Below are 24,476 nucleotides of genomic sequence, written 5' to 3' on the forward strand. Positions count from 1 at the left end.
GGTTTGATATTTTTTTTTGAGGGTATTTCCATGGAAAATGGCACTTTCTGCTGCCTTAAAGCTGCTTTGATGCCTTAAACCCCCCCAAAACCTCAGCTCGTCGCTGGGGCGTCCCCAAAAGACCGCCGCAGGGTGGGGGGCAGCGGGACGCACGGCACAAACCCCACCTTTAAACCGAATTTCTTGGAATTTCTTGGTATAAAAGAGCGAAACGCTGGGCAAAACCCACCCGGCTGCTGTTAGGGATGGGGGGGATCCCCAAAAAGAACGGGGTGCCGAGGAAGGGGGAACGCAGGGAGGGCAGAGCCGTGCCCAGGGTGGGGGGGGGAGCATCGCCAAGCAAACAAATCGCAGCGTTTTCTCCACCAAAAAAAATTACAACGCCTTCCTTCGGCGCTTCTGGTTTTACCGGCCGGGGTGGTTGTCGCCGGGGGTTTTAATATCGCGCCCGTCGTGCCCGAGCAGGCAGGGGACGGGGAGGGGGGGGCTGCTCCGGCTGGGGGGGGGTCTCACAGCGGTGGGGAGGGGGAAACGTCTCCTCGGTGTTTATTTTTAGGACTTTGCCGCTTAAAATTTGCCGCCGCTTTGGTTTTTTGGGGGTACTGGGGGTACTGGGGGTACTGGGGGGTGGGTGAGCGGCTGCCTCGTGGCTCTGAGTTGAACCGGGTGGGTTTTGCCCTTGGGCCGGGGCGGTGGGACGATGGCCCGGGGCGGTGGGGACGCGGGGACAAGGCTTGGCGCGTGGCGGGGCGAGGACTTTGCCCTCGGCAAAGCGCCGGTGGAAACGGCTGACGGCGGCGATTTGAACCCCGGGCACTTTTCCGTGTTGGGCATACTCAAAAAAAAACCCCATAAAAAATATGATTTATGAAGATGCTGCCCGGCAGCGGAGGGGTTCCCTGCCCACCCCGGGCTGGCGGCGGCGGCGGCCGAGCGCAGGGCGTGCCGCGGTTCCCACGTCCCGGCGCCTGTCCCGGGGTGGTTTGGCAGGCGAAGCGAGCCGGGGAGCCAGCCCCGTTCCCCGGCACCCGTTCTGCCCGCTCCTCCGGCTCGGCTGGGCTGGGGGAAAGCCGGCGTCTGCCCCTCGCCGGAGCCGCGCCGGTGCCTTCTCCCTCGGGGTCTGGGCTCGGTGTTGGGCGACGCGTCCCCCATCCATGAGGGTTTGGGGAGAGGAGGAGGAGGGAAGACGCCGAAGGTCAAGGTTTCGCTCTGCTCCCCATCCCGCGGCGATGCCGGACCCTCTCCCGCCATCCCCGTGGTGGCTCTCGGTGTCTTTGCCATTTGCATAACTAATCAACGTCTTGGGAACCCGCTCGTTACCGCCCAAACCGCCCGGCGAAGAACTGGGTGGCGGAGGGGACGACGCTCCCACCCATCTCCCCCAGCTTGGGGGGGGACAAACCTGAGCTAAATCCCACGGGAAGCTCCGTCCCCGGCAGGAACGGTCACCCCGGGGAGCCCCGAACCCCTTCGCCGGGTGGCGGCGGGACGCGGCGCCGCTCGAGGGGTCCCCAGCACCCCCGCGGCGTCGGGGAGCGAAACCCTCGAGCTGGGTTCGGCGGGGTGGGTGCCGAGCGCCAGAGATGAGGGATAACCTCATTTAAAGCATTTACTAATAAATTTAAAGCATTTCTAATAAAAATTCACTAAATTTGTCCATCTCGCGGGGTGACGGGTGATGGGGTGAAGGCCCCGCCGGGGTTTGTCGCGTCTTCAGGCGCCGCATCCCGGTGTCACCTGCAGGGCTGGGGGATCCCCCCGGAGCGCTGCTCGCCGTTCCCGTGCCTCCGCTGGAAAGATTTCACGTCCGGCTGGAGGAGGAGGAGGAGGATGGGAGGAAGGAGGCGTCTGCGTTCACGAAGTTCTTTTCGCAGCATCGCATGGCGGTGCCGAGCTCAGGGCAAAGGGGTTTTGCAGCGCCGTCGCGTGAGGGTGGGAATTGGGGGGGGAAACTTGTTTTCCCCCCCAGTTTATCCTGTTTATTCCCACGGGGGGGGACGTTGCTGGGAGCAGAGGGTGGATCCCGGCGGGGTCTGGCTTGGCGTTGCCTCGTGGGGACGAGGTGGGCTCGAGCGAGGGTCAGAGGGACGGGGATGTCGCGTCCGCGGGTGGATTTTCCGCCGGGACTCAGCATCTGGTTTATCCGTCGCTCCGGGTGGGACGCGGGCCCGGGGCTCCTTGGGTCGCTCCTCCTGCTACGAATCCCTTCGGAAAAGAGTTTTCCTCAGGATGCGCCTGGGAAACCTTCGGAAACTTTGGTTTTCTGGAAGTTTTGCCGGCGATTTGGCCGGGAACAGGCTTGGAGAGCTCCGAACCTGGAGCGTCCCAGGAGCATCACCTCCAAGGCTTTGGGGGGGAGTCGCATTTCTGCTCCCCACCCCCCACTTCTTTTTTTTTGGATTTTCACCCCCAAAATAGACGTGGGTGTCGTCACCGAGCCCGACGGGGCTTGGGAAAGCGGGAGCTGATCCCGCCAGGCCTCCAGCCCTGGCTTAACCCTTCCGCCGGCCCCTTCCCACCGCTTTTCCCATGGGGAAAATTCCCCCCCCCCAGCCCCCCCATTTCCTCCCCAGGGCCTGGATTTTGGGGAGAAGGGGGCAGCCGGGTGATACGTGGGTGCTCGCGCGGGATTTGAGGCTCGCCCCGCTCCGCCGTCCCCAAATTAATGACATCCCCGAGTTAACGAGGGGTTTAATATTTAATACTGGGGGGGGGAGCAAAGCGTGGGTTTTGGGGGACCCCCCGGCTGCTGGAGGGGCTCCGGCCCCGGCGTGCTGCTCTTCCCCCTCGCTGCTGCCTCAGTTTCCCTGGGGTGGGGGACAGGCACGGGGGGGGTTTGGGGGTGTTGTTACCCCATTTTGGGGGGGGCAAGGTGCCTCCCCCCGTGTCTGTGTGTTCCCCCCCCCCCTCCCCCTGCGCGGCCCCGGCGGGGGGGGGGGGGGGCGGTGCGTGGGGGGGGGGGCGGGAGTTTGCGCGTGGGGTGCGGGGGGGGGGTGAGAGCTGCGCGGAGGGGGAAGAAGAAGGAGGAGGAGGAAGAGGAGGAGAAGGGGGGGGGGGAAAAGAAGAAGAAGCAGAAGAGATGCGCCGGTCAACCCCCCCCCCCCGGCTGCAGCAGGGCGGCGGTGAGGGAGCGCGGAGGAGAGGGAGACAAGATGGCTTCCTCCTGAGGGCCGGATCCGTGCCGGGGCCCGGCGGGGGCTGCGAGGGGGCAGCGGCGGGGGGAGCGGCGAGGTAAGTACCCCCCCCCCCCCCAAAATACCCCCCTCTGCATCCCCCCCCTGCATCCCCCTCCGTGTAACCCCGTCCATCCTGGACGTGCAGCCCTGGGGGTGGGCTGGGGGGGGGGAAGGGTAAAGCCCCCCCCCCCCCCGCCTGTTTCGTGCCCCCCCCCCCCCCCCCCCGGGTGCGGAGCAGCGGAGGGCGCGGGGGGGCGGCGGGGCCGGGAGGACAAAGCGGAGGGGCCTTGGAGGGGGGGGGGGGGGTGTGGACCCGGGCACGGCCACGACCCCCCCCTCTACCCCCCTTCCCCTTTCCCCTGCTTTTTGCCCATTTTCCCCTCTTTTATCCCTTTTCTTCCTCCCCCACTGCTTGGGGGGGGCGGGTGGGGGTTGGGATAAGCCCTAACATCACACCCCCCCCCCCCCAAATCTTTATTACCCCGTCATTTTTCAACTTTCTTTTAAAAAAATTATGATTTTTATTCATCCTCCGCCTTCCATCCACCGAAATGTGCTGAGTACGGCGGGGTGATGCTAACAAGGGCGACGAGGCTCCCCGGGCGTGACGTCACGCTGACGCAACCCGGCCGCCGGCGGCTGTCATCCCTCGCCGTGACGAGGACGTGGGGTCCGGCGAGGTCGGCCCCCCTCGCTTTCCCGTCACGCCGGGAAGAACGCGGCGGGTAGGATGGAGGTGGGGGGAAAAGGCCGGTTCGCCATCCGAGGCGGCGGTTTGGGTCACCCGCGGTGCCGCGGTTCGGCAGCGGGCAGGATCCGAGCGGCCGCGGGTGCCGGTGGTACCCAGGGGACGTCCCCCGAGGTCAGGGAGAGCTCGGCCGAAACCCGCGGCCACCCCGAAGTTTGGAGTCTGCGGTGAGCGGCGTCGGCACCACGTGTTTTTTCGAGGGATGGGGAAGGGATGCTTCGGATCTCGCACCCGACGCGTGCCGACGCCGGAGCTGGCTCCGGAGCCGCGCAAAATAAGACCCCCTCCATAGGTGATGGGTACGGCGGGGTGCCGGGATGCGGCGAGTGCCGGTGCGGTTCCCGGGGTTGCATCATGCCGGGGAGGGATGGGCAGCGCCGGAGCAGAGTCCTCGCAGGTTGTCACGGTGGCCTCGTAAACGAGTCCCCCTTGCTCGTGGCCTTTGGCACCTAATTAGGTGTGACGAGGTTTGTTTTTCGGATTACCGACCTGGACTCTTTATCGCAGGTAATTAAGGGGAGAAGTGGCTCGGAGGAGGAGCCGACGGGACCTTGGGAAAGCAGAATGTACCCCCCCTTGCTTTGGGCTTTGCTGGTGGGGCTTTGCTGGCCCGGCTGGGGACGGGGACCGTGAAGCGGTGGCACGGTGCCCCTGGGGTGCGTGGTTGTGCTGCTGGTCTGTGTCCCAAAAAGCCTTTTCTGGGGTGTCCCCAGTGCGGGCACACTGGGAGTGAGCTGTCCCCACGGCACTGGGGTCCTCGGTCGCCTGCCTGCATGTGCTGGGGTCCCCAGTCCCTGTCCCCATGGCACTGGGGTCCTTGGTCTTTGCTTGCATGTGCTGGGGTCCCCAGTCCCTGTCCCCATGGCACTGGGGTCCTCAGTCGCCTGCCTGCGTGTGCTGGGGTCTCTGGTCACTGTCCGCATGGTATCGGGGTCCCTGGTCCCCTGCCTGCATGTGCTGGGGTCCCCAGTCCCTGTGCCCATGGTATCAGGGTCCCTGGTCCCCTGCCTGCATGTGCTGGGGTCCCCGGTCCCTGTCCCTAAGGTATTGGTGTCCCTGGTCCCCATCCCTGCAGCATCAGGGTCCCTGGTCCCCTGCCTGTGTGTGCTGGGGCCTCTGGTCCCCATCCACGTGTCATCGGGATCCTCAGTGCCGTGCCTGTGTGTGCCAGGGTCCCCCGTCCCTGTGGTGTTGTGTGTCCCTGTCCCCACAGCATCAGGGTTCTCGACCCCCTGCCGAAGTGTGCCGGAGCTCCCCGGTCCCCATCCCCACTGCATCAGGGTCCTTGGTCCCCTGCCCATGCGCGCCGGTGTCCCCATCCCTGTGGCGGTGGTGTCCCTTGTCCCCTGCCTGTGCTTGCTGGGGTCTCTGCTTCTTGGGTCTGCAGTGCCGGCGTCCCCGCTCCCCTCCCTGCATGTGTGGGGGGTCCCCAGTCCCCATCCCCATGCCATCGGGGTCCCCAGTCCCCTGCCTGTGTGTGCTGGCCTCCCTTGTCCTTGTCCCTGTGACATTGGGGTCCTCGGTCCCCTGCCTGCATGTGCCGCCATCCCCGTTCCCGGTTCCTGTGGCAGTGGGGTCCCCGCTCCCTGCCCGCGTGTGCCGGGGTCCCCGCCGTGTCCCTCGCTCCGCATGCGCACCGGGACCCTTTCGAACGGGACGACAACGAAGGGGCCAGCGCCGAAGCCCCCCCGTCCCCTCGCTGTCCCCGATGGACGCGGGGCTGGGGCGAGAGCGACGCACCCCAAGCCCAGCCCTCCTGGGGACCGGTCCCCCCTCTCCCCTCCACTGCCAGCTCTTTAATCTCGCTGCTGCAAGCTCCGTGCGAGAGGGTGCCAGACCATTTTTGAGGATGAAAGAGCTTTTTTTTTTGTTTTATAATCCCACCCCCCTCCCCGGGCCGGCATCCAAGGGGAGATGAAATGAAACGGGAAGAGGCTGGAGGTGAAACAGCTGCGATCGGCTCTGTCCCCGCTCCACATCTGCCCGCCACGCCGCTGCCAGCCCCGCAAACCCAGCTCAACTCCAATTTTCTCCTCTTTCCCGGGGGGGTCAGAAACCCCCTTTTCCCCCGGGAGCGGGGGTGCTCGGCGGTGGCGGGACGGGGCCGGCAGCGTGCGGGCGGTGGGGGTTTGCAGGCAGGGCTCTGCGGGGCGGTCGGAGGGAGTCGTGTCGCGGGGACAATGCGGCGTGTTTGTTTGCTACAGCTAAAATGGCAGTTCTTAAGGGGAAGGGAAAAGAAGGCAAAAAAAAAAAAGAAAGAGAAGTGCTTCTGCACATCCAGTCGCCGCATCTTTTGATTGAATGAGATTTCGCTGTCGAATGGGGGAGCTGGGGACCGCGAGCTCCCGAGCCGGCGATTTCCACCGCAGCCAAACGAGGGGGAAAAAAAAAAACCAAACCCCAACCCCAAACGACCCCAAATCCTGAAAACACTGTAAAACAAAACAAAAAATTGGATTGGAGCAAGTTGTAATTGCTGCAGTCGTCAGCGTGGAGGCTGGGGGATGCTGCGTGGTGGCTGGAGGGTTTGTCACCGCAGAGCTGGTGGCACGGCCCCCGTCACCGCAGCCTGCTGCCTGGGTGAGAAGGATGGAGCAACATCCCGGGAGCCGTGGCCAACGCTGTGCTGGAAGGCGATGGGGTGCGGAAGGGGGGTGGGCAGCGACAGGGCGAGGGGCTTCAAAGACCCCGAGCCTCTTAGAAGCCCCAGCTGGTGCTGCAATTAAGACCGTCGCACTTAACGCCGTCGCGTCTAACGCCGTTGCGTTTAAAGCCGTCGCACGTAACGCCATTGCACCCAACGCCGTCGCATTTCAAGCCCTTGCACTGAAAGCCGCACCAATTAAAGCCGTTGCAATTAAAGCCCTTGCACGCAAAGCCGCGCCAATTAAAGCCATCGCGACGCGGGCCCTCGCAGCGGGGCCGATTTCTCCCACCCGCGCCGGGCGCCTCGCCGAGCTTTCCCCGGTCGGGTTGCGAGCGCGAAGGCGGCCGCTGCCGCTCGCCTGCCCGTCCCCGAGCTCCTCGCTGGCAGCCGGTGCTGCCGGCCGGAGCACGCTGCCTGCCCGCACATGGCTTTTTTTAGGTTTACAAACACGAGGGCCCCGTGCACGCGCCGCTTCCCCCCCCTCTTCTCCTTCCCCGTGAGTCATCAACCCCGTCACCGGGCCGGGGAAGCCGGAGGCGGCGTCGACGCGTCCCCCACGGCGTCGATGACCCCAGCGGGGGGGAAAGAAAAAAGCAAAATCAGATTTTATTTTTTTATCTCCCCCCCCCCCCCTTATTTTTTTTATCATTCCCATTCCTCTTTCGGCAAGTGTGATGGGGAGGATGCGGATGGCGACCGCGGTGGCCATCCCGGCTCAAGGGTGGTCCGCGATGGGTTGTGTTCGGAGAGGATCGCGGCACCGGTTGGAGGGCGGGAGAGCTGGAACGCTGCCGGCTTCCTCGCCCAGCCGGCGGCTGCGTTTCGGTAGCCTTGGCTTCAAGGCGACGTCGATCGGCGCGGTTTTGGGGATGGGTGAGGTTTTGGAGGAAGGGGGGGGGTGTAGAGCCAGTGAGACCCCCAAATGTAGGCAGAGGGGTTGGCAGAAGCCTCGCCGTGCGGCTCCCCAGGGCTGAGCCGTGCCGTGGGTGCCGGTGAGCGCGGAGGTGCCGAAGCCCCCGCGGCTGAGCTCATCGCCGGAGCCGGTTGGCGTCAGGGCTGAGGTGGCTGCGGTGACTCAGCAGTGCCGGCGCTGACTCAGCAACGCCGGCCCCGGCGAGGCAGCCACGATGAGGGGGGGCTTGAAATTTGGGGAGAGAAGAAGGTGGGTTTTTTTTCCTTCACACAGCGTGCTGCAAAGTGGTTTTGCCAGTGCCGAGCCGGCGGCCGTGCTGCCGGCATGCGTTTGCCACCCCGCGCGTCTTCCTCCGGCCTTCGGAAAAGGGATTTCGTTCGTCGGGGTCGCGTCTCCCACGCGCCGCGCTGCGCTTCTCCCCACGGCGGGCGGGTCGCGGCGGGGAAACCAGCTCCGGGTTTGGCAGCGCCGGCGTTTTCCCCGCTCCCAGACGGAGCAGGGCTGGGCTCCCGCTCGTCTCCCGGCTCCTGCCCGCCGGCCACTGCGCCATCGACTTGTCCGTGCTTGCCGGGCGGGAGGGCGGCGGCGCGTACGGTTCTCCTCCTCCTCCTCCTCTTCCTCCTCCTCTGCCCAAAGGTCGGGCTGCGCGGCGCGGCGGCGGCGTGAGGAGCCCCCACGTCCCGGGGAGGAGGGGGGACACGGCGGCATCCCCCAGGTACAATGGGACGGGGATGGGCTGGAGGGGAGCTGAGCACCCATGGGTGCTGGGTGGCACATCCATCCCTGGCTTGCACCTGCAGGCCAGGAGGGCACAGGGACCCCCACCCTGGCTCCAACGGGGGAGCAAAGCCGTGAAAATTGGGGTGCGGTTTGGTTAGCGCGTGGGTGCGGGGCGGCTTTCCTCCTCGCTCCCCAAAAACCGGCTTTCCCCCCCGATTTGCAAGGCAAAGCGCTTGGCAGGGTGGAAGCGTCCCCTGTGGGGTCGGTGGGGCCGGGGGGGGGACCGAGCCCCATCCCGCGGGGGCTGCGAAATGGGGCCCAGCCCCGCGGGGGCGGCTGGGCCGGGACGGCGAACGCGGCCGGGCGAGAGGCGAGGCGAGGCCCCGGGCCTTTCTCCTGCGGCCTACGTGCTTCCCCCTTCCTTCTGCCTTCCCAGGTGGGTCCTTTTTCTTCCCTGACCCTGTCCCCTTCTTCTCTGACCCTGTCCTCTTCCTCACCACCCCCTTCCCCTTGTTTCCCTTCGTCCCCGTCTTCTTCTTCCCCTCTTTCCCCATCCCCTTTCTCTCCTTCTTCCCCTTTCTCCCCATTGCTCCCTATCCCCTTCTTCCCTTTCTCTTTCCTCTTCCCTTTATCTTTCCCTTTCTCCTTCCCTTTCCCTTTCTCTTTCCTCTTCCCTTTCTCTTTCCCTTTCTCCTTCCCTTTCCCTTTCTCCTTCCCTTTCCCTTTCTCCTTCCCTTTCTCCTTCCCTTTCCCTTTCTCCTTCCCTTTCCCTTTCTTCTACTTCCCTTCTTCCTCTTCCTCTTCCCTTTCCTCTACCTTTTCTTCTTCCCCTGCTCCCCCTTCCACTTCTTCTCCCCCTTCCTCTTCCCTTTCCTCTACCTTTTCATCTTGCCCTTCTTCCTCTTCCCCTTCTTCCCCTTCTGCTTCCTCTTCCCCTTCCGCTTCCTCTTCCCCTTCCTCCCTGTCCCCTCCTTCCTTCCCCTTCCCCACGGACGGAGCAGGCACCGCTGCTCCCTGCCAGCCGGCGATTTGGCTTTGCCCGGCCGGCCCCGGCGCCAATCTGGTAGCCGAGCGCCGGCACGAGAGGAGCCAGCTGTGTTTGAGGAAAAAAACCGCTCCAAGAAACAAAAATAGCGCCGCCGGGTCTTTTTTTTTTTTCCCCTCTCCTTCTTTTTCCTTTCAAGAGCTCAGCTCCCTCCCTGCCCGGCCGGAGCCGGCAGCCTGACGCGGCTCTGCGCCGTGCCAAGCCTTTTCCCCTGCCCGCGCCAACTGGCAGCTGCCGGCTCGGCTCTGCGCCGCGGTGGGAAGGCACGGCGTAGTGGGAACACACGGCGTAGTGGGAAGGCACGCCGTGGCTTGGCTGCGGCAGCTCGCTTCCCAAAAGCTGCTCCGGTGGGAACGTCCGCTGGGGCATCGCTTGTCTGTCCCCGGCGCTGAGCATCCCTGCTCTGAGCGTCCCTGAACATCCCTGCTCCGAGTGTCCCTGGACATCCCTGCTCCGAGTGTCCCTGGACATCTCTGCTCTGAGCATCCCTGCTCCGAGCATCCCTGAACCTCCCTGCTCCGAGCATCCCTGCTCTGAGCATCCCTGGATGTCCCTGCTCCGAGTGTCCGTGAACCTCCCTGCTCTGAGCATCCCTGCTCCGAGCGTCCCTGGATGTCCTTGCTCTGAGTGTCCCTGCTCCGAGCATCCCTGGACATCCCTGCTCTGAGCGTCCCTGGACGTCCCTGCTCCAAGCGTCCCTGCTCCGAGCATCCATGAACCTCCCTGCTCCGAGCATCCCTTCCCTGAGCATCCCGACCCCGAGCATCTTCACCTCAACATCCCCACCCTGAACATCCCTGAGTATCCCTGCTCCGAGCATCCCGATCCCAAGCATCCCTACCCTGAGCATCCCTTTCCCAAGCGTTCCTGCCCCAAGCAACCGGATCCCAAGCATCCTGACCACGAGTATCCCCATTCCAAGCATCCCCACCCAGAGCATCCCTTCCCTGAGCGTTCCTGCCCGGAGCATCCCCGCTGCGGCCCCTCCAAAAGGGAAAACCCTTTTCCTGAAGGAAACGAAGAGGATGGAGATGGGAACCATTTTTTTTCCACCTGGATAAAAAATCCCGCATCTCCCTCGGAAGCTCCCGGTGCTGGCGGGATGCCGGAGCGGGCACCAGGAGTGGGACTGTACCACGTTCAGCTGGCTCGTTGTACCCTGGTGAGAAGGAAAAGGGGGTGAAATAATTCCCCCGGCGCCCGTTACGGCTCCGAGGGTCCCCGAAATTCCTCCTGGGGCTCGCGTAAAGCAGAGCCGGGCTTCCCGCGCGGCGTAAATCAGCTCAGCTCCCTCGGCACCGGCGCTCTCCTGGCTTTTCTCCGGGCTAAATGAGGACAGGAGCGAGCAGCTCAGACCCAGCGCCGGGGTCAGCTGGGGCCATGGAAACAGCTTGGAAAACAAGGCGGGAGAGGCAGCGGCAGCCGCCCACGGCGCCGGGTGGGAGCGGGGCCGTGAGCCGGTGCGGTGGGTACCCCGGCCGGGGGGCAGCCGGGGGCTATGGTGGGTCCGGCTCGGCGCTCAGGCTTCCCAGATTTCCTTTATTTTCCATTTTTGGGGACGTTGAGCGTGGATTTAGGGCATCTGTGCCGTACGGCTCGGCTCCGGCATCCTCCCTGCCGGTACCTGGGGACTGTGGCAGTGGTTTGGGAGCAGGAGGGGTTTTTTTTTTCCCATCTCTCGGGGTCCGTTGAGGCGATGCCCCCCAGGAGCGTCAATCCCCGGGGCGGTGAGGGTGTGTGGTTTCGACAGCGTCTCGTTCCCCGGCAAAGCGCTTCGGTGACACCGGCCCGGCGGTTTGTTATTGTAGGGTCTCCCACCCTCGGGGCTGCTGGGGGCTTCCCCCGGCGGTGCCCCCCAACCCGCCGTCCCGGTGGAGCATCCCCGGGGCCATTGCCAGAAGAGGAAAACCACAAGCCGAGTGCCGGGGCTGGCCGGGCTCCACCGGCGCGGCGCGGGGCCGGCAGCCAAGCTGCCTCCTGCCTCTTGGCCGGCCCGTGCCGCCGGCTGGCAGCGCAGCCCGCTGACCTCCCAAACACCCCGCCGTGCCCTCGCCGCAGCCCCGGCACGCGGCGGGGTGTCGTGTCCCCCCCCCGCCACCCAGATGCCACCGGGAAGGGCTCGGCATCCCCGCCGGCGCGGTCCAGCCTTCCTCCGGCTCCCAAATTCTGCACTTTTAATAAAACGTGAGCGTTCTTTGCGGCAGGATGACACCACGCGGCGTCTTCCGAGCTGCTTTGCCTGCACCGAGTTGCTCCGTTCTCTGCGCCTGGGCCGTTTGGCTCCTGCCAAGGGATTTAACGAGCCCCCCTGATATTTCTATGGGGGCATTTTGGGGGCCCTGGCGGGGGCGAGCGGGTGCTTTTGGAGAGCGAGGGATTGAAAACCTGTTCCCTGGTTGGCTTTGAGTGGGTTTAGTCCATTTTTCTTACAGCCCAGCGCGGAAGTTGAAAAAATGATTTGAAATATAGATATATAGGCTATAGGATGTATAGACTGCTGGCTGGATAAGATTGTTGGATATATAGGTCACTGGATATGTAGGGCTTGGGTATTTAGGATTGCTGGATATGTGGGGCTGCTGGGTATTAGGGATTGTGGAATATAGGAGTTCCTGGATATAATGAATTGCTGGATATATAGGGCTGCGGGATGTATAGGGCTGCGGGATATATGGGGCTGCTGGAGAGACAGGGCTGCTGGAAGTGTAAGGTTGCTGGATATGTAGACTGCTGGCTATATAGGGTTGTTGGATGTATAGGTCACTGGCTATATAGGGTTGCTGGATGTGTAGGTTGCTGGATATATAGGGTTGGTGGATATATAGGGTCACTGGATATATAGCACTTGGGTATTTAGGCTTGCTGAATGTTTAGGGTTGCTGGATATATAGATCTGCTGGATATATAGGACTGCAGAATATATAAGTTGCTGGATATATGGGGTTACTGGCTACGCAGGTTGCTGGTTGTGTAAGAATGCTGATTATATAGGGCTGCTGGATGTATAAGGTTGCTGATTATGTAGGGCTGCTGGATGTATAGGGCTGTGGAATATGCAAGATTGCTGGATATATAGGGTTGCTGGGTATATAGATCTGGATGTATAGGGTTGCTGCTTATATAGAGTTGCTGGGTATATAGATCTGCTGGATATATAGGGTTACTGAATATATAAGATTGCTGGATATAGAGGTTGCTGATTATAGAGAGCTGGTGGATATATAGCGTTGTTAGATGTAGGAGAGTGCTGAATATGCGGGTTGCTGGATATATGGGTCACCGTATCTATAGCTACCCATGTATAGATATTTGCCCATGCAGGGCAGTGGGATCTATAGGGCAGCGGGATCTATAGGGCCACCAGCGGAGCTGCCGCCGTCCCTCCCCGCCACTCGCCGGGCCGGGGTCTCCCCCGAGTCCCCCCGTGGGGTGTCGAGGCGCCTGGCGGGGCCCGGCCAGCGCCGGTGGGCTGCGGGGCTGGCGTGGGCCCCTCGCCGTCCGTCCGTCCGTCCCTACGTGCGCGCAGCGCCGGGGCTAATGGCTCCTCCAGCTGGTTTTGCAGGGGGGCGGGGAGGGCCGGGGCGGCTGAGGCTTGAACAACTCATTTCGCCTTTCCTCCCCGCTCGGTCCCGCCGTCGCCTCCGGCTTCGCCTCCCGCCCCGCACACGTAAGTGCTGCCCGGCCAGAGCCGTACCCGAATCCGGCACCGTGCCCCCGCCGGGGCTCCCCGTCGGCACTCGCCGGGTTATAAACGGCTCCGGACTATTCCCAGGGAGCGCAGCCCAGGCTGGAACCCCTCCAAGCCGGGCTCTGCGTGTGTGTGGTTATTTTTTTTTCCTTCCCTTCCCTCTGTTTGAGGCATTTAAAACATGGGGGGAGGGAGGAAAAAACCCAAAAAGAGGAAAAACAGATTAAAAAAATAAATGTTTTCATCCTCAGGGGGGTTTTGCCCCTTTTATAGCACCGGGAGCGTGCAGGAGGGACCATGCAGGAACCGAGCAGCCGAGCTAACCCGAACCAAAGCGCTTGCTTTTCCCTTTATTTTAATTTATTTCCCTCCCCCCTCCCCAGCTTTTATTCTTTCCGGGGGCGAATGGAAGGAGGTTTTGGGCAGGCAGCGCTTTTTCCGGGGAAAACGGGCCGAGGCACAGAGGAGTAAGTGCCCACAGCGGTGACGGAGGGATTTCTGCGGATACTGCCGGAGCGAGTCGGGGTTGGGGTTTGAGGCGGGGGGGGGGGGGGTCGATTTTTGGGGAGAAACCGCGAGGTCTTTGCGTCTCCCAGCCTGCGGGGCTGGGAACAAAAGGAGCTGGGTGAGAGAGCCAGGGGAAAAATAATTGTGTTTTATATCTGTATAGTTTTTATTTCCCCCCCTCACTGCTTTGGGGAAGGTTGTAGCTTTCGGATTAACCCTTTAGGAGCGGCGAGGGATGCGTTCGCAGGGAGAACTATTTTCCTGCCTCCCCAGCGTGGGTCGGTAACTCGGTTTATGGGATGGAGCAGCCCAAAGTGCCGCCCTGGCCTGGCGGCTGGTTTTTGGGGCTTCCCCTGCCCTTACCCAGCGGGTTTCCCACCCAGCCCCCCCCCCAAGTAAACCCTCGGGGTCGGCGTCCGCTCCCCACCCAGAGCAGAACAGGTTTGGCATCGTTTCTGCGGGCTGGTGTCACCGCTGCGATGCTGGGGATGCTTCGGGGGACGAATGTGTCCCCCCCCCGAGGACTTGGAGGGGGCTCGGGGCGTTTTTCTCCCTGCCGCTGCGCACCGCTTGGGAAAAACCCTTTTGGCTGGGGAGGAGGAAGACGACGGGCGTAGGAAGGTCGGGCGAGGCAGTTTCTTCCTTGGTTTGCAAAGGAGAGCGGAGGCGGCGTGTTGTCCCCACCCTGCCCGGGCTGCCGTTTCGCCGGCGCGCGGCACAAACCGGCGGCGAAGCGCTTTGCTCCCCAGACCTGATGGACCGGTCCCGTCGCTCGTGGCTCCGTCGCTTGGCTCCGGGGATGCTGCGAAGCGACCGAAGCCGGAGCCCCTATAAAGCTGCGGCAGCATCGGGGTGAGCCCTGTGCCGGAGCGGGGCCGCGGTGATTTGCGCCGGCATTGTGCTCCCTAGGGATTTTGGGGATATAGTTGTGCCGGGAGCGGTTCCTCCCCGGTTTCGCCGCAGTCGGCAGCGTGCTTATCTCCGGCGTAGAAACCAACCTGGCTCAAGCGCGTGCGGCTTCGCTCACCCCGAAGGATGCCCGTGCCAAAGCCGAGGGGCTGGTGGCCAAAGGGTTAAAGGCGGCTCCACCACCAACAGCCGCACACTGACAGCTTGCTCGCACACCCAGCCCTAACTCTGGGTCTCCTGGCGAGTCCGGGCTGTGGATCCGTGCCACGAGCCGGTGCCGGCCGTGGCCGGAGGCAGGAAGCTCTGCCCACAGCCTTTGCTTGCTTTGTCATGTATTTTTCCAGTGAACTTCGCTGTATTTTTAGCTTGCAGGAAGCTCCCCCCGGTTATCGGCAAACTGATAAACACGCTGCCAGCACCCAGCACCCCCGGCTGCCGGAGCACGAAAATCCCCACTGCCAAGCGGGGAGAGGGCCAGTGAGCGCAGAAAGACCCCCCCCCAATCCCTGGCAACGCCCCTTGGAGGGTCTTAACCGGGGCGCACGAGCCCAGACGCCGGGGTGACGGGCTCCCTGGGTGCCGCCACCTCGTGCCAGTGTGGACGGCTCTGCTGGTGTTTGGTCTTTTCTTGGCACGAGGCCGGTTTTCTGGACGCCAGTGCTGTAGCTCGGCGTTGCCGGGGGGCCCTGGCCAGCCGTGTTGATACAGACGCCGGGTTATTTGAGGTGAAAGCGTCCCCGCGCCGCCCCTGGCACCGGCGTAGCCAACTCGGCGGCTTCCTGCCGTGCCGCGGCCCCCGGCGAAGGACGGCTGCTCCCGGCCGGGATGTTTGCTTCAGGCACGGGTCCAAAAAAACCCCCCTTTTCTCCCCGTGCTGCTTCCTTTGCCCGTGCAAACTGTGTCGCCGGAGCCGGGGACGCCCTCCCCGTCCCACCCCAGCGCGTCTCGCCCTCGGCGGGCGATGGAAATCCCGAACCGTCCCGTGAGCAATTTCGAAAGCGGGTGGTGGGGTGGGGACGTGGGCGGCGTGGGGCCGGCGCGGTGGAAACCGGCTGCCTCGCGAGCCGAGCTGCTCCTTACGCAGCCGGGCAAAACCCGCCTGGTTTTGCCAGCGGCGATTATTTTTTCACGTGGCTCATCTTTGTCTTCATCACCCGGGTCAGAAAAAGACATGGGGGGGAAAATAAAAGAGGGAGAAAATAGGGTGGGGGCTGACAGCACGTGGGTCATGGTGGGGGATGCTCACGTCTCTCCTCCCTCCTTCCTGGCAGACAGGTTCGGCGGGCGACCCGGTTGATGGACCCAGCAGAAGCCAAATGGAAGACGGGCCAATTAATTATGTCGAAGAAAGGCGGCTGAACGAGGGCAGCGGGCTCAGCCTGGCGAATGGGGGCCGGCCGGAGGCGGGGGGCACCGCGCTGATGGAGCCGAGCGGCTGGTCGCCGGGCCAGCCGCCCGCCGCCGGTAAAGCCCACCTGGAAGACGTCAGGAACCTGGTGGCCTTTTCGGCGGTGGCCGAAGCCGTTTCGTCCTACCGGCTGCCGCCCCCGGGCTCGCCGTCGCTGCTGTACGAGAAGTTCGACTCCGAGATGAGCCAGGGTGGGCTGAGCGCGGCGGACGGCGTGCCGCAGGGGGAGGACCTGCACGCCCTCAAGGCTGCCCTGGCGTTGGCCAAGCACGGCGTGAAGCCCCCCAACTGCAACTGCGACGGCCCCGAGTGCCCCGACTACCTGGAATGGCTGGAGCAGAAGATCAAGACGGCTCTCGGCGAAGAGCCGGCGTCACCACGGCCCCGTGCCGCCGCCGCCAACCCCCCGCCACCCCCCCAGGAAGGTGCTATCGACCCCCAGCCGGTGCCTGAGACCGTCGAGCCGTGCCCGCCTGACGGCCTCCCCTTTTCCCAAAGCGCGTTGACCATCGCCAAGGAGAAGAACATCAGCCTGCAGACCGCCATAGCCATCGAAGCCCTGACGCAGCTCTCGGCCGCTCTCCCCCAGCCCGCCGGTGACAGCCAGCCCCCGCCGCCGCCGCCCCCGCCGCCCCCCGCCACCCCCTTCAGCCCCGAGCCCCTCGCCCCGCCGGGGACCGCATGGCAGCGAGAGGATGAGCCCCGGTATCCGCCGGAGCCAGGAGAAGCACCGGAGCCGTTTTTCGGTGCGGCCCCTCCCCGGGGGGACTTCGCCGCCACGGCGTGGGGGCTGGAGGCCGAGGGGGCGGCGGGGGCCGGAGACCCCATGGCGGAGCTGGAGCAGCTGCTGGGTAACGCCGACGACTACATCAAGGCGGCTTTCAAGAGACCTGAAGTGACGGCCGGCAAAGCGACCGCGCCGAAAACGGAGCCCCCCGAACGAGTGCCCGGCAAGGATGCGCCGGGCGGCCCCCGTTTGCCACCGGCACCGCCGGAGCCCGACCTGCACAAGAAGACGCAGCTGGTCCTGCAGCAACATCTCCACCACAAGCGCAGCCTCTTCCTTGAGCAAAGCCTGGCAGCGGCGGCGACCCCGGATCGGCCGAGCGGCTGGTGGGCTCCCGGCACCCCGGCCGTGCCCCCCAAGCCCTTCGAAAAGCAGGCCAAAGAGAAGAAGAAGAAAACGCCGCCTGAAAAGCCCCCCCCGGCCAAACCGCTCCGTAAGCAGGTCCAGATCAAGAAGGCGAAGCAGAAGGACTCGCAGCCGCTCTTCCTGCCCCTCTGGCAGATCAGCCTGGAGGGGTTTCGGGCGCCCGCCGAACCCCCCGCCGAAGAGATGCAAACCGAACCGCCGCCGCCTGCCTTCCCGCTCCAGCCTCTTGCACTACCCCCGCCCGCCGCTCGCCCCCCGCCGCTGAACCCCCTCGACGGCGACCCCCCGGCTCCCGACTCTCAGGAAAGGGGTGCCCCCGGGGGGGGCCCCCAAATTCACCCGGTGCCGGCGGGCTCGACCGGCTCAGAGGAAGCCCCGGCCGCCCCTCCGCCGGCTGCCGCGAACCCCATTGTGGTGGATGACAAGCTGGAAGAGCTCATCCGGCAATTTGAAGCCGAATTCGGGGAGAATTTCAACCTGCAGCCCCCCGAGACGCCCGCCCCGCTCGCCCCCGGGGCTGCCGAGATGGGGGGGGGCCCGATGCCAGCCCCACAAGTGCCCCCCACCGCCACCGCCGCCCCGGCATCGAGCAGCGCTCCCCAAGCTGGACCCAAAAGCTTCTCGTTCTCGCCGGGGAAGGGGCCACTTTCGGAGCCCCCCTTCACCGCCCGGTCCCCCAAACAGATCAAAATCGAATCTTCTGGTGCTATCACCGTGGTGTCCACCACGTGCTTTTACTCCGAGGAAAGCCAAAACCCGGACGCGGACGACGCTGACGGGACTCCCACCAAGGACGAGGTGCCGCTGACTCCGACCCTGAGCGGCTTTTTGGAATCACCGCTGAAATACCTGGACACGCCGACCAAAAGCCTCCTGGACACGCCGGCCAAGCGGGCGCAAGCCGAGTTCCCCACCTGCGACTGCGTCGGTGAGCGAGCGGCCGTGCCGGGGGAGCCCCGAGGGCGGCGTTTCGAGGAGGTGGCTTTGCAGGGTGGCAAATACCGGGGCGATGCCACGACGCCGGCAAAGCCACGCGGGGATGCGGCGGTCGCACGGCGAAACCCCGATGCTGCGCAACCCTCTTTTTGTTTTCTCTTCTCCTCTCGTATTTTTACGGTCAGGCGGCAAACGCGTGTCACGGCGGGGGTGGCACCGACCTGGCTGTGCCGGCGTGGGGTGGAAGAGCCGCGAAACCAAAGGGGCTGTTGGGATTTGCCTCCGCTGAACCGCTCGGCTAAATCCCAGAGAGCGGCCCGCGGTTGCCCCGACACCGAAACCCACCGAAAAGCCGGCTCGCCTGGTTTATTCCTCCTGTTTTAAGGCAAATTAGCTGGTTTGGGTTACTCAGAGTAACCCAAATTTTGGCTTGGTCTGCGTGCTTATGCCCGGAGCCGTATTTGCTGCGGGGATGCTGGGTTGTTCGGTGGCCGATCCCACTGGGATACATTGAAAAAGCACCAAATTCTTGGATTCGGCGTGCAGGGGGAGTTTGTAGGGGTTTTTTTTTTAGTGTGTGTTGGCATTTGTTAGACTTTGCAGCAAGTGGTAGAGATTTCCCGCCCGGTCCCTGCGGTCCAGCTCCATCCGAGCGCCGGGAGCTGGATCTTCTCTCCCCGAAGCTTAGACCGGAGCTGCGCTCTCCCCTGGGAGGAGCGGGGTGAGGATTTGGGGTATCCAGCCGGAAAAACGAACCCCCACGCTGCCGGGAGAGGTGGCCTCAGGCCAAGCACAAGGCTGCACTTTATTAGTGGGGGCTTATGATTATTTATTTATTTGCTTGTAAATGGCAGCGGTAATTAGCCCGAACGGCACCCGGCAAATGAAAGGCGTTGCTGGAGCCGCTCGAACTGATCTCGGAGTTTCGCCCCGCGGTGCCAGGAAAAGATTCGGGTTGCTTTTTCTTTTGCAGCGTGGTTTAGGGGCTGGGAGAGGGGGGGGGAATTCCCCCTCCTGCCACCTCTCTCCGTTTTCTCAAGGAAAAGCTGTGAGAGAAAGCAATTAAGCAGGAGTCCGGGCTCGGTGCTTTATTAGGTGCCTCTGCTGTTAGACGCCGTAATAAAATCAGCCTTCGCTGCGTGTCCCGTATTGATCTCTGTCTGGACAGCTGCAGCCCAGCTGAGCCGGGCTTTCTCCTCGCCCTGGCACCCAGCCAGTTAGACATGACGGGAATGAAAATCAGGGCCAGGAGAGGAGAGGGATGGGAAGACGGATCAGACCCGGCCCATCGCGCCGGATGCGTCCCACCCGGTGGCGTTCGAGCATCCCCGCACGCCGGGGATCGAGCGCTGAGCTGCTGGGGCTGCCCGGAGCATCCTTTGCTTCCCACGCTGGCACAGTCGTGCCCTGAAAGCCCCGAGGGGTTTGCTGCTTGCAGGGCTGCAGCCCCAGCATCCTCCTCCCGTAGCCCAGCATCTTCCTCCCGTAGCCCAGCATCATTCTCCCATAGCCAGAATCCTGCCGTAGCCCAGCCTCCTTCTTCCATAGCCCAGCATCCTTCTCCCATAGCCAGAATCCTTCTCCTGCAGCCCAGCATCCTCCCATAGCCCAGCATCCTTCTCCCGTAGTCCAGCATCCTCCTCCTGCAGCCCCAGCATCCTCTTCCCGTAGCCCAGCATCATTCTCCTGTAGCCCAGCATCCTCCTGTAGCCCCAGCATCCTTCTCCCGTAGCCCAGCATCCTTTTCCCGTAGCCAGCATCCTCCTGTAGCCCATCATCCTTCTCCCGTAGCCCAGCATCCTCCTGCAGCCCAGCATCCTTCTCCCATAGCCCAGCATCCTTCTCCCGTAGCGCTGGTGTCCTTCAGCCTCTCCCCCCCGCAGCAGTTCCTTGCTTGCTCAGCCGGCTCCGGGCATCCCCTGAGCATTCCCAAATCCTCCAGACAAGCCTCAAAGCAGGCAGCAGTAGTTTTCAGCCCCAAAATGTTCCCCTGGTGGTTTTGGCAGCTCCCAGCCGGGCCAGTGCCAGTGAGTGGGGCCAGACTGGGTGCCCAGGGTGGGAGCTGGCGGGGAGCAGGGGGGTCGGGGAATAAAACCACCCCCACTAAGAGTTTCTGCTCGGCAGAGCTTGGGCGGCCGCCGCAGATGCCCCGTGCCGGGACAGAGCCATGGTTGCTGCTGGGATGCTCGGGGGGGCTGTGGCCCCTCGGGGAGGTTTTTGGGTCCCTGAAGGGTGCGGGTCTGAGCACCCGTCCCCTTGCTCCCCAGTGATGTTTTAGTGCTGGGAGCAGAAAATGCAGAGGAGCCACCAGGCTGTTTAACGAACTTCTAATTGCAGCTTCCCTTCCCCAGTGCTTTCAGGGGGAAACAGCGTCAAGGAACTCTTGATTTTTGGTGCAGAAGTGTTCGGTTTGGGGGAATTTGGGGGTTTGGCATCCTTCAGGGCAGCCGGTGGAGGTGCAAACCCCCAAATCCCTGTCCCCTCCTCTTGCCTCTGCAGAGCAAATCGTGGAGAAGGACGAGGGGCCGTACTACACCCACCTGGGCTCGGGGCCCACCGTGGCGTCCATCAGGGAGCTCATGGAGGAGCGGTAAGGGCCCTGTCCCCAACCCATCCCCTCCTGGGGGGCCCGGAGGGTGAGGAGGGGGCCTGTGGGGTCCCGTGAGGGCAAGTGGAGGCCCTGTGAGGGGTCCCACGAGGGCAAGTGGTGTCCTGTGAGGGTGAGAGGGGGTTTAGGAGGGCGAGTGGGGTCCTGAGAGGGCGAGTGGGGTCCTGTGAAGGTGGACGGGGTCCCATGAGGGTGAGTGGGGCCCGTGAGGTCTTGTGAAGGCGAGTGGGGTCCTGTGAGGGCGAGTAGGGGTTTGTGAGGGTAAGTGGGGTCCTGTGAGGGTGAGTGGGGTCCTGTGAGGGTGGATGGGTTCCCATGAGGATCAGTGGGGGCCTGTGGGGTCTTGTGAAGGTGAGTGGGGTCCTGTGGAGGTGGACAGGGTCCCATGGGGGTGAGTGGGGGCCCGTGGGGTTTTGTGGAGGTGGACAGGGTCCCATGGGGGTGAGTGGGGCCCCGTGGGGTTTTGTGAAGGTGCGTGGGGTCCTATGAAGGTGCGCAGGGTCCCGTGAGGGTGAGTGGGAGCTCCGGAGGGCGAGTGGGGTCCCGTGAGATGAGCTGGGGCTCGCGAGCGTCCCACGAGGGCAAGCGAGGGTCTCGTGGTGGGGGTGAGCATGGCTGACGCCCGTCCCCCGGCAGGTACGGCGAGAAGGGCAAGGCCATCCGCATCGAGAAGGTCATCTACACGGGGAAGGAGGGGAAGAGCTCCCGGGGCTGCCCCATCGCCAAGTGGGTGAGTGCCCGCGCCCCGGTGCTCGTTCCCCCTCGGAGCCCTCCCCGGGGTACCGCTGCTGCCCGTCCCCTCCCTGCGTGGGGACGAGGAGGTCCCTCGCAGCGGTGGCCAGGGGAGGATGCTCCATACGTGGCTGGCAAGGAGGAAGCGACAGCAGCGTCCACGGCCGGGGAAACTCCCCGGGGCTTCCCAACCTCGGTGCATGCCGAGCAGCACGTCCGCGCCTGCAGCCCCTGCACCGGCACGTCGCCCTCCCCAGCGCCCCAAAGCCCACGGGGATGGATGCAACCATGGGAGCCCCCCCCGGTTCTGCCCCCCCAGATCCCCACGGAGAGCTGTGGAAGGCAGCCAGAACCCGCTTCTGGGCTCTTCCCCATCCCGGGAGGGGTTTGGAGTGGTCTGATTTGGCTCCTCCGTTTTCCAGGTGATCCGGAGACACAACCAAGAGGAGAAGCTGCTGTGCCTGGTGCGGCACCGGGCCGGCCACCATTGCCAGAACGCCGTCATCATCATCCTGATCCTGGCCTGGGAGGGCATCCCCCGCACGCTGGGCGACACGCTGTACCAGGAGCTCACCGACACCCTCACCAAGTACGGCAACCCCACCAGCCGCCGCTGCGGCTTGAACGACGAGTAAGTCCCACCGCGCCGCCGGTCCGGTTTTGGGGTGGGAAGGGGATACGGGGGGGTCCCCGCTGTTTTTGGGAGCTGCCGTCACCGTGCCGGCGGCTGACGCTCCTCCGCCGTGTCCCTCCCGCAGCCGGACCTGCGCTTGCCAAGGCAAGGACCCCAACACCTGCGGCGCTTCCTTCTCCTTCGGCTGCTCTTGGAGCATGTATTTTAACGGCTGCAAATACGCCCGGAGCAAAACTCCCCGCAAGTTCAGGCTGGTGGGGGACAATCCCAAAGAGGTGGGTGCCGCGGGCAGAGCCGGGCAGCGCCGGCGGGGCTGTGGGTTCGCACCTCCTTTTACCCCCAGCTCCCAAATTTTGCAGGGGGGAAGCCTGAACGTAGGATTCCTCGCGGGATTTGTGATGAATTAGGGAAATGGGGGAAAGAAAACCAATCTGGTGAAACCAGAGGGCAGGCTCGACTCGGTGTCCCAGAGCCAGGACTGCTGGTGTGACAGCAAGTGCCAGTGGGGGGTGGCACGAGTGGGGTCTCTCTGGAGACCCCAGGGAAGGTGCCGGTGGGCTCGTGGGTCGAGCGAGCCAAAGCACAACAGTCGCTGGGGCTGGAGGCTGAACGACTGAAACCCCGCCAGGAATTTAGGCCACGGTGCGGTGGCGGACGTCGTGGGAAGGGTCGGATGCCGCGTGGCGTGCGGGGGCTCTGCCCCCCGTTGCATCCCCGCTGCCGAAACCCCCGGGGTGACGTCCACCTCTTTTCCTTACCACAGGAAGAACTGCTCCGGAAAAGCTTTCAGGACTTGGCCACCGAGGTTGCTCCGCTCTACAAGAGGCTGGCGCCGCAAGCCTACCAAAACCAGGTACCGGCCACCCGCTCGTCTCCTTCGGAGCGCGCCGGCACGCGGCGCGTAGGAGATTTCGGATAACCGGAGCCCTCTCCTCCTTCCGCCAGGTTACCAACGAGGACGTAGCGATAGACTGCCGGCTGGGCTTGAAGGAGGGGAGGCCGTTCTCGGGAGTGACGGCGTGCATGGACTTCTGCGCTCACGCTCACAAAGATCAGCATAACCTCTACAACGGTTGCACGGTGGTAAGCAGGCAGCCGGCGGGGCTTTCACAGAATCACAGAATCACAGAATAGTAGGGGTTGGAAGGGACCTCTGTGGGTCATCTAGTCCAACCCCCCTGCTGAAGCAGGGTCACCTACAGCAGGCTGCACAGGATCTTGTCCAGGCGGGGCTTGAATATCTCCAGAGAAGGAGACTCCACAGCCTCCCTGGGCAGCCTGTTCCAGTGCTCCGTCACCCTCAGAGGGAAGAAGTTCCTCCTCATGTTCAGACGGAACTTCCTGTGCCTCAGTTTGTGCCCATTGCCCCTTGTCCTGTCACTGGGCACCACTGAAAAGAGCTTGGCCCCATCCTCCTGACCCCCACCCTTCAGATATTTGTAGGCATTTATAAGGTCCCCTCGCAGCCTTCTCTTCTTCAGGCTGAACAAGCCCAGTTCCCTCAACCTCTCCTCGTAGGGGAGATGCTCCAGTCCCCTCACCATCCTCGTAGCCCTCCGCTGGACTCTCTCAAGTAGCTCTTCATCTTTCTTGAACTGGGGAGCCCAGAACTGGACACAGTACTCCAGATGAGGCCTCACCAGGGCAGTGTAGAGGGGAAGGAGAACCTCCCTCCTCCTGCTGGCCACACTCTTCTTGATGCACCCCAGGATCCCATTGGCTTTCTTGGCAGCCAGGGCACACTGCTGGCTCATGGTTAACCTTTGTGGGATGCTCCCTCCCCGTTTTGGGATGCTCCTTTTCGAGCCGCTCGGTCCCCGCTGTCCCCAGCCGTCCGACCTGCATGACTCCAGCGGCTGGTCTTCGGGGTTTGCGCACCTCAAGTGAAACCGTTGAGGTCCGTGGGGTGCTGAAGCCACCCCAGCTAAATGAAAGCACGGTGCTAACGGGGACCGTGCGTTCGCTTTTGTCCGACCCAAACCCGGCAGGAGGTTTCCGAATGCCGGCTGGGGACCGGTGTGGGCTGGGGGGGACGCCAGGCCAGCGTGGCTTCGCATCGGTGGGGGGGGTAAGGAGGAGGTTTCACCCCTGACCTGCACGGGCTGCATCCAGCAGCGTCCGCTGACGACACCCCGCGCTCCCCCAGGTCTGCACGCTGACGAAGGAAGACAATCGCGTGGTGGGGAAGATCCCCGAAGACGAGCAACTGCACGTCCTCCCCCTCTACAAGATGTCCAGCACGGATGAGTTCGGCAGCGAGGAGAACCAAAACGCCAAGGTGGGCAGCGGGGCCATCCAGGTGCTCACGTCCTTCCCCCGCGAGGTCCGCAAGCTGCCCGAGCCCGCCAAGTCCTGCCGGCAGAGGCAGCTGGAAGCGAAGAAAGCCGCCGCTGAGAAGAAGAAGCTGCAGAAAGAGAAGCTGATGACACCGGAGAAGATCAAGCAGGAAGCGCTCGAGCTCCCTGTGCTCCAGCAAAACGCAGGTAACGGGCGCAGAGCCGAGGTCCTGCTGCCCCGAGACGTCCGGAAAGCGTGCGAGGGGACGGGGACGCGGTCGGGGGCTTTCTTGGGCTGGTGGCGTTGAGCGCTCAGCATTTGGGGGTGCAGGATGGCATTTCTGTGATGCCTGGGTTTCTCCCCGTGCCGCGGTGC

At 63.7% G+C, this 24,476-nt stretch overlaps 1 protein-coding gene across 2 annotated transcripts in view; it reads left to right on the top strand.

Moving 5' to 3' along the window:
* The first annotated feature begins 3,041 nt into the window (after positions 1–3,041).
* TET3 (tet methylcytosine dioxygenase 3) overlaps positions 3,042–24,476 on the top strand; it is a 29,256-nt gene continuing 7,821 nt past the window's right edge. The window contains exons 1-9 of one of the 2 annotated variants that reach the window (XM_075444721.1): positions 3,042–3,231; positions 15,625–17,842; positions 20,350–20,440; positions 21,095–21,188; positions 21,613–21,821; positions 21,949–22,099; positions 22,588–22,677; positions 22,770–22,907; positions 23,971–24,307. In XM_075444721.1, the coding sequence (XP_075300836.1) occupies positions 15,670–17,842; positions 20,350–20,440; positions 21,095–21,188; positions 21,613–21,821; positions 21,949–22,099; positions 22,588–22,677; positions 22,770–22,907; positions 23,971–24,307 (3,283 nt within the window). In that variant the 5' untranslated portion in view covers positions 3,042–3,231; positions 15,625–15,669. Of the gene's footprint in view, positions 3,232–3,830; positions 3,902–15,624; positions 17,843–20,349; positions 20,441–21,094; positions 21,189–21,612; positions 21,822–21,948; positions 22,100–22,587; positions 22,678–22,769; positions 22,908–23,970; positions 24,308–24,476 lie in introns of those variants that run through there. The other variant, XM_075444722.1, reaches the window with a different exon arrangement.

This window comes from Opisthocomus hoazin, chromosome 28 (genome assembly GCF_030867145.1).
Source record: "Opisthocomus hoazin isolate bOpiHoa1 chromosome 28, bOpiHoa1.hap1, whole genome shotgun sequence".
NCBI lineage: Eukaryota > Metazoa > Chordata > Aves > Opisthocomiformes > Opisthocomidae > Opisthocomus > Opisthocomus hoazin.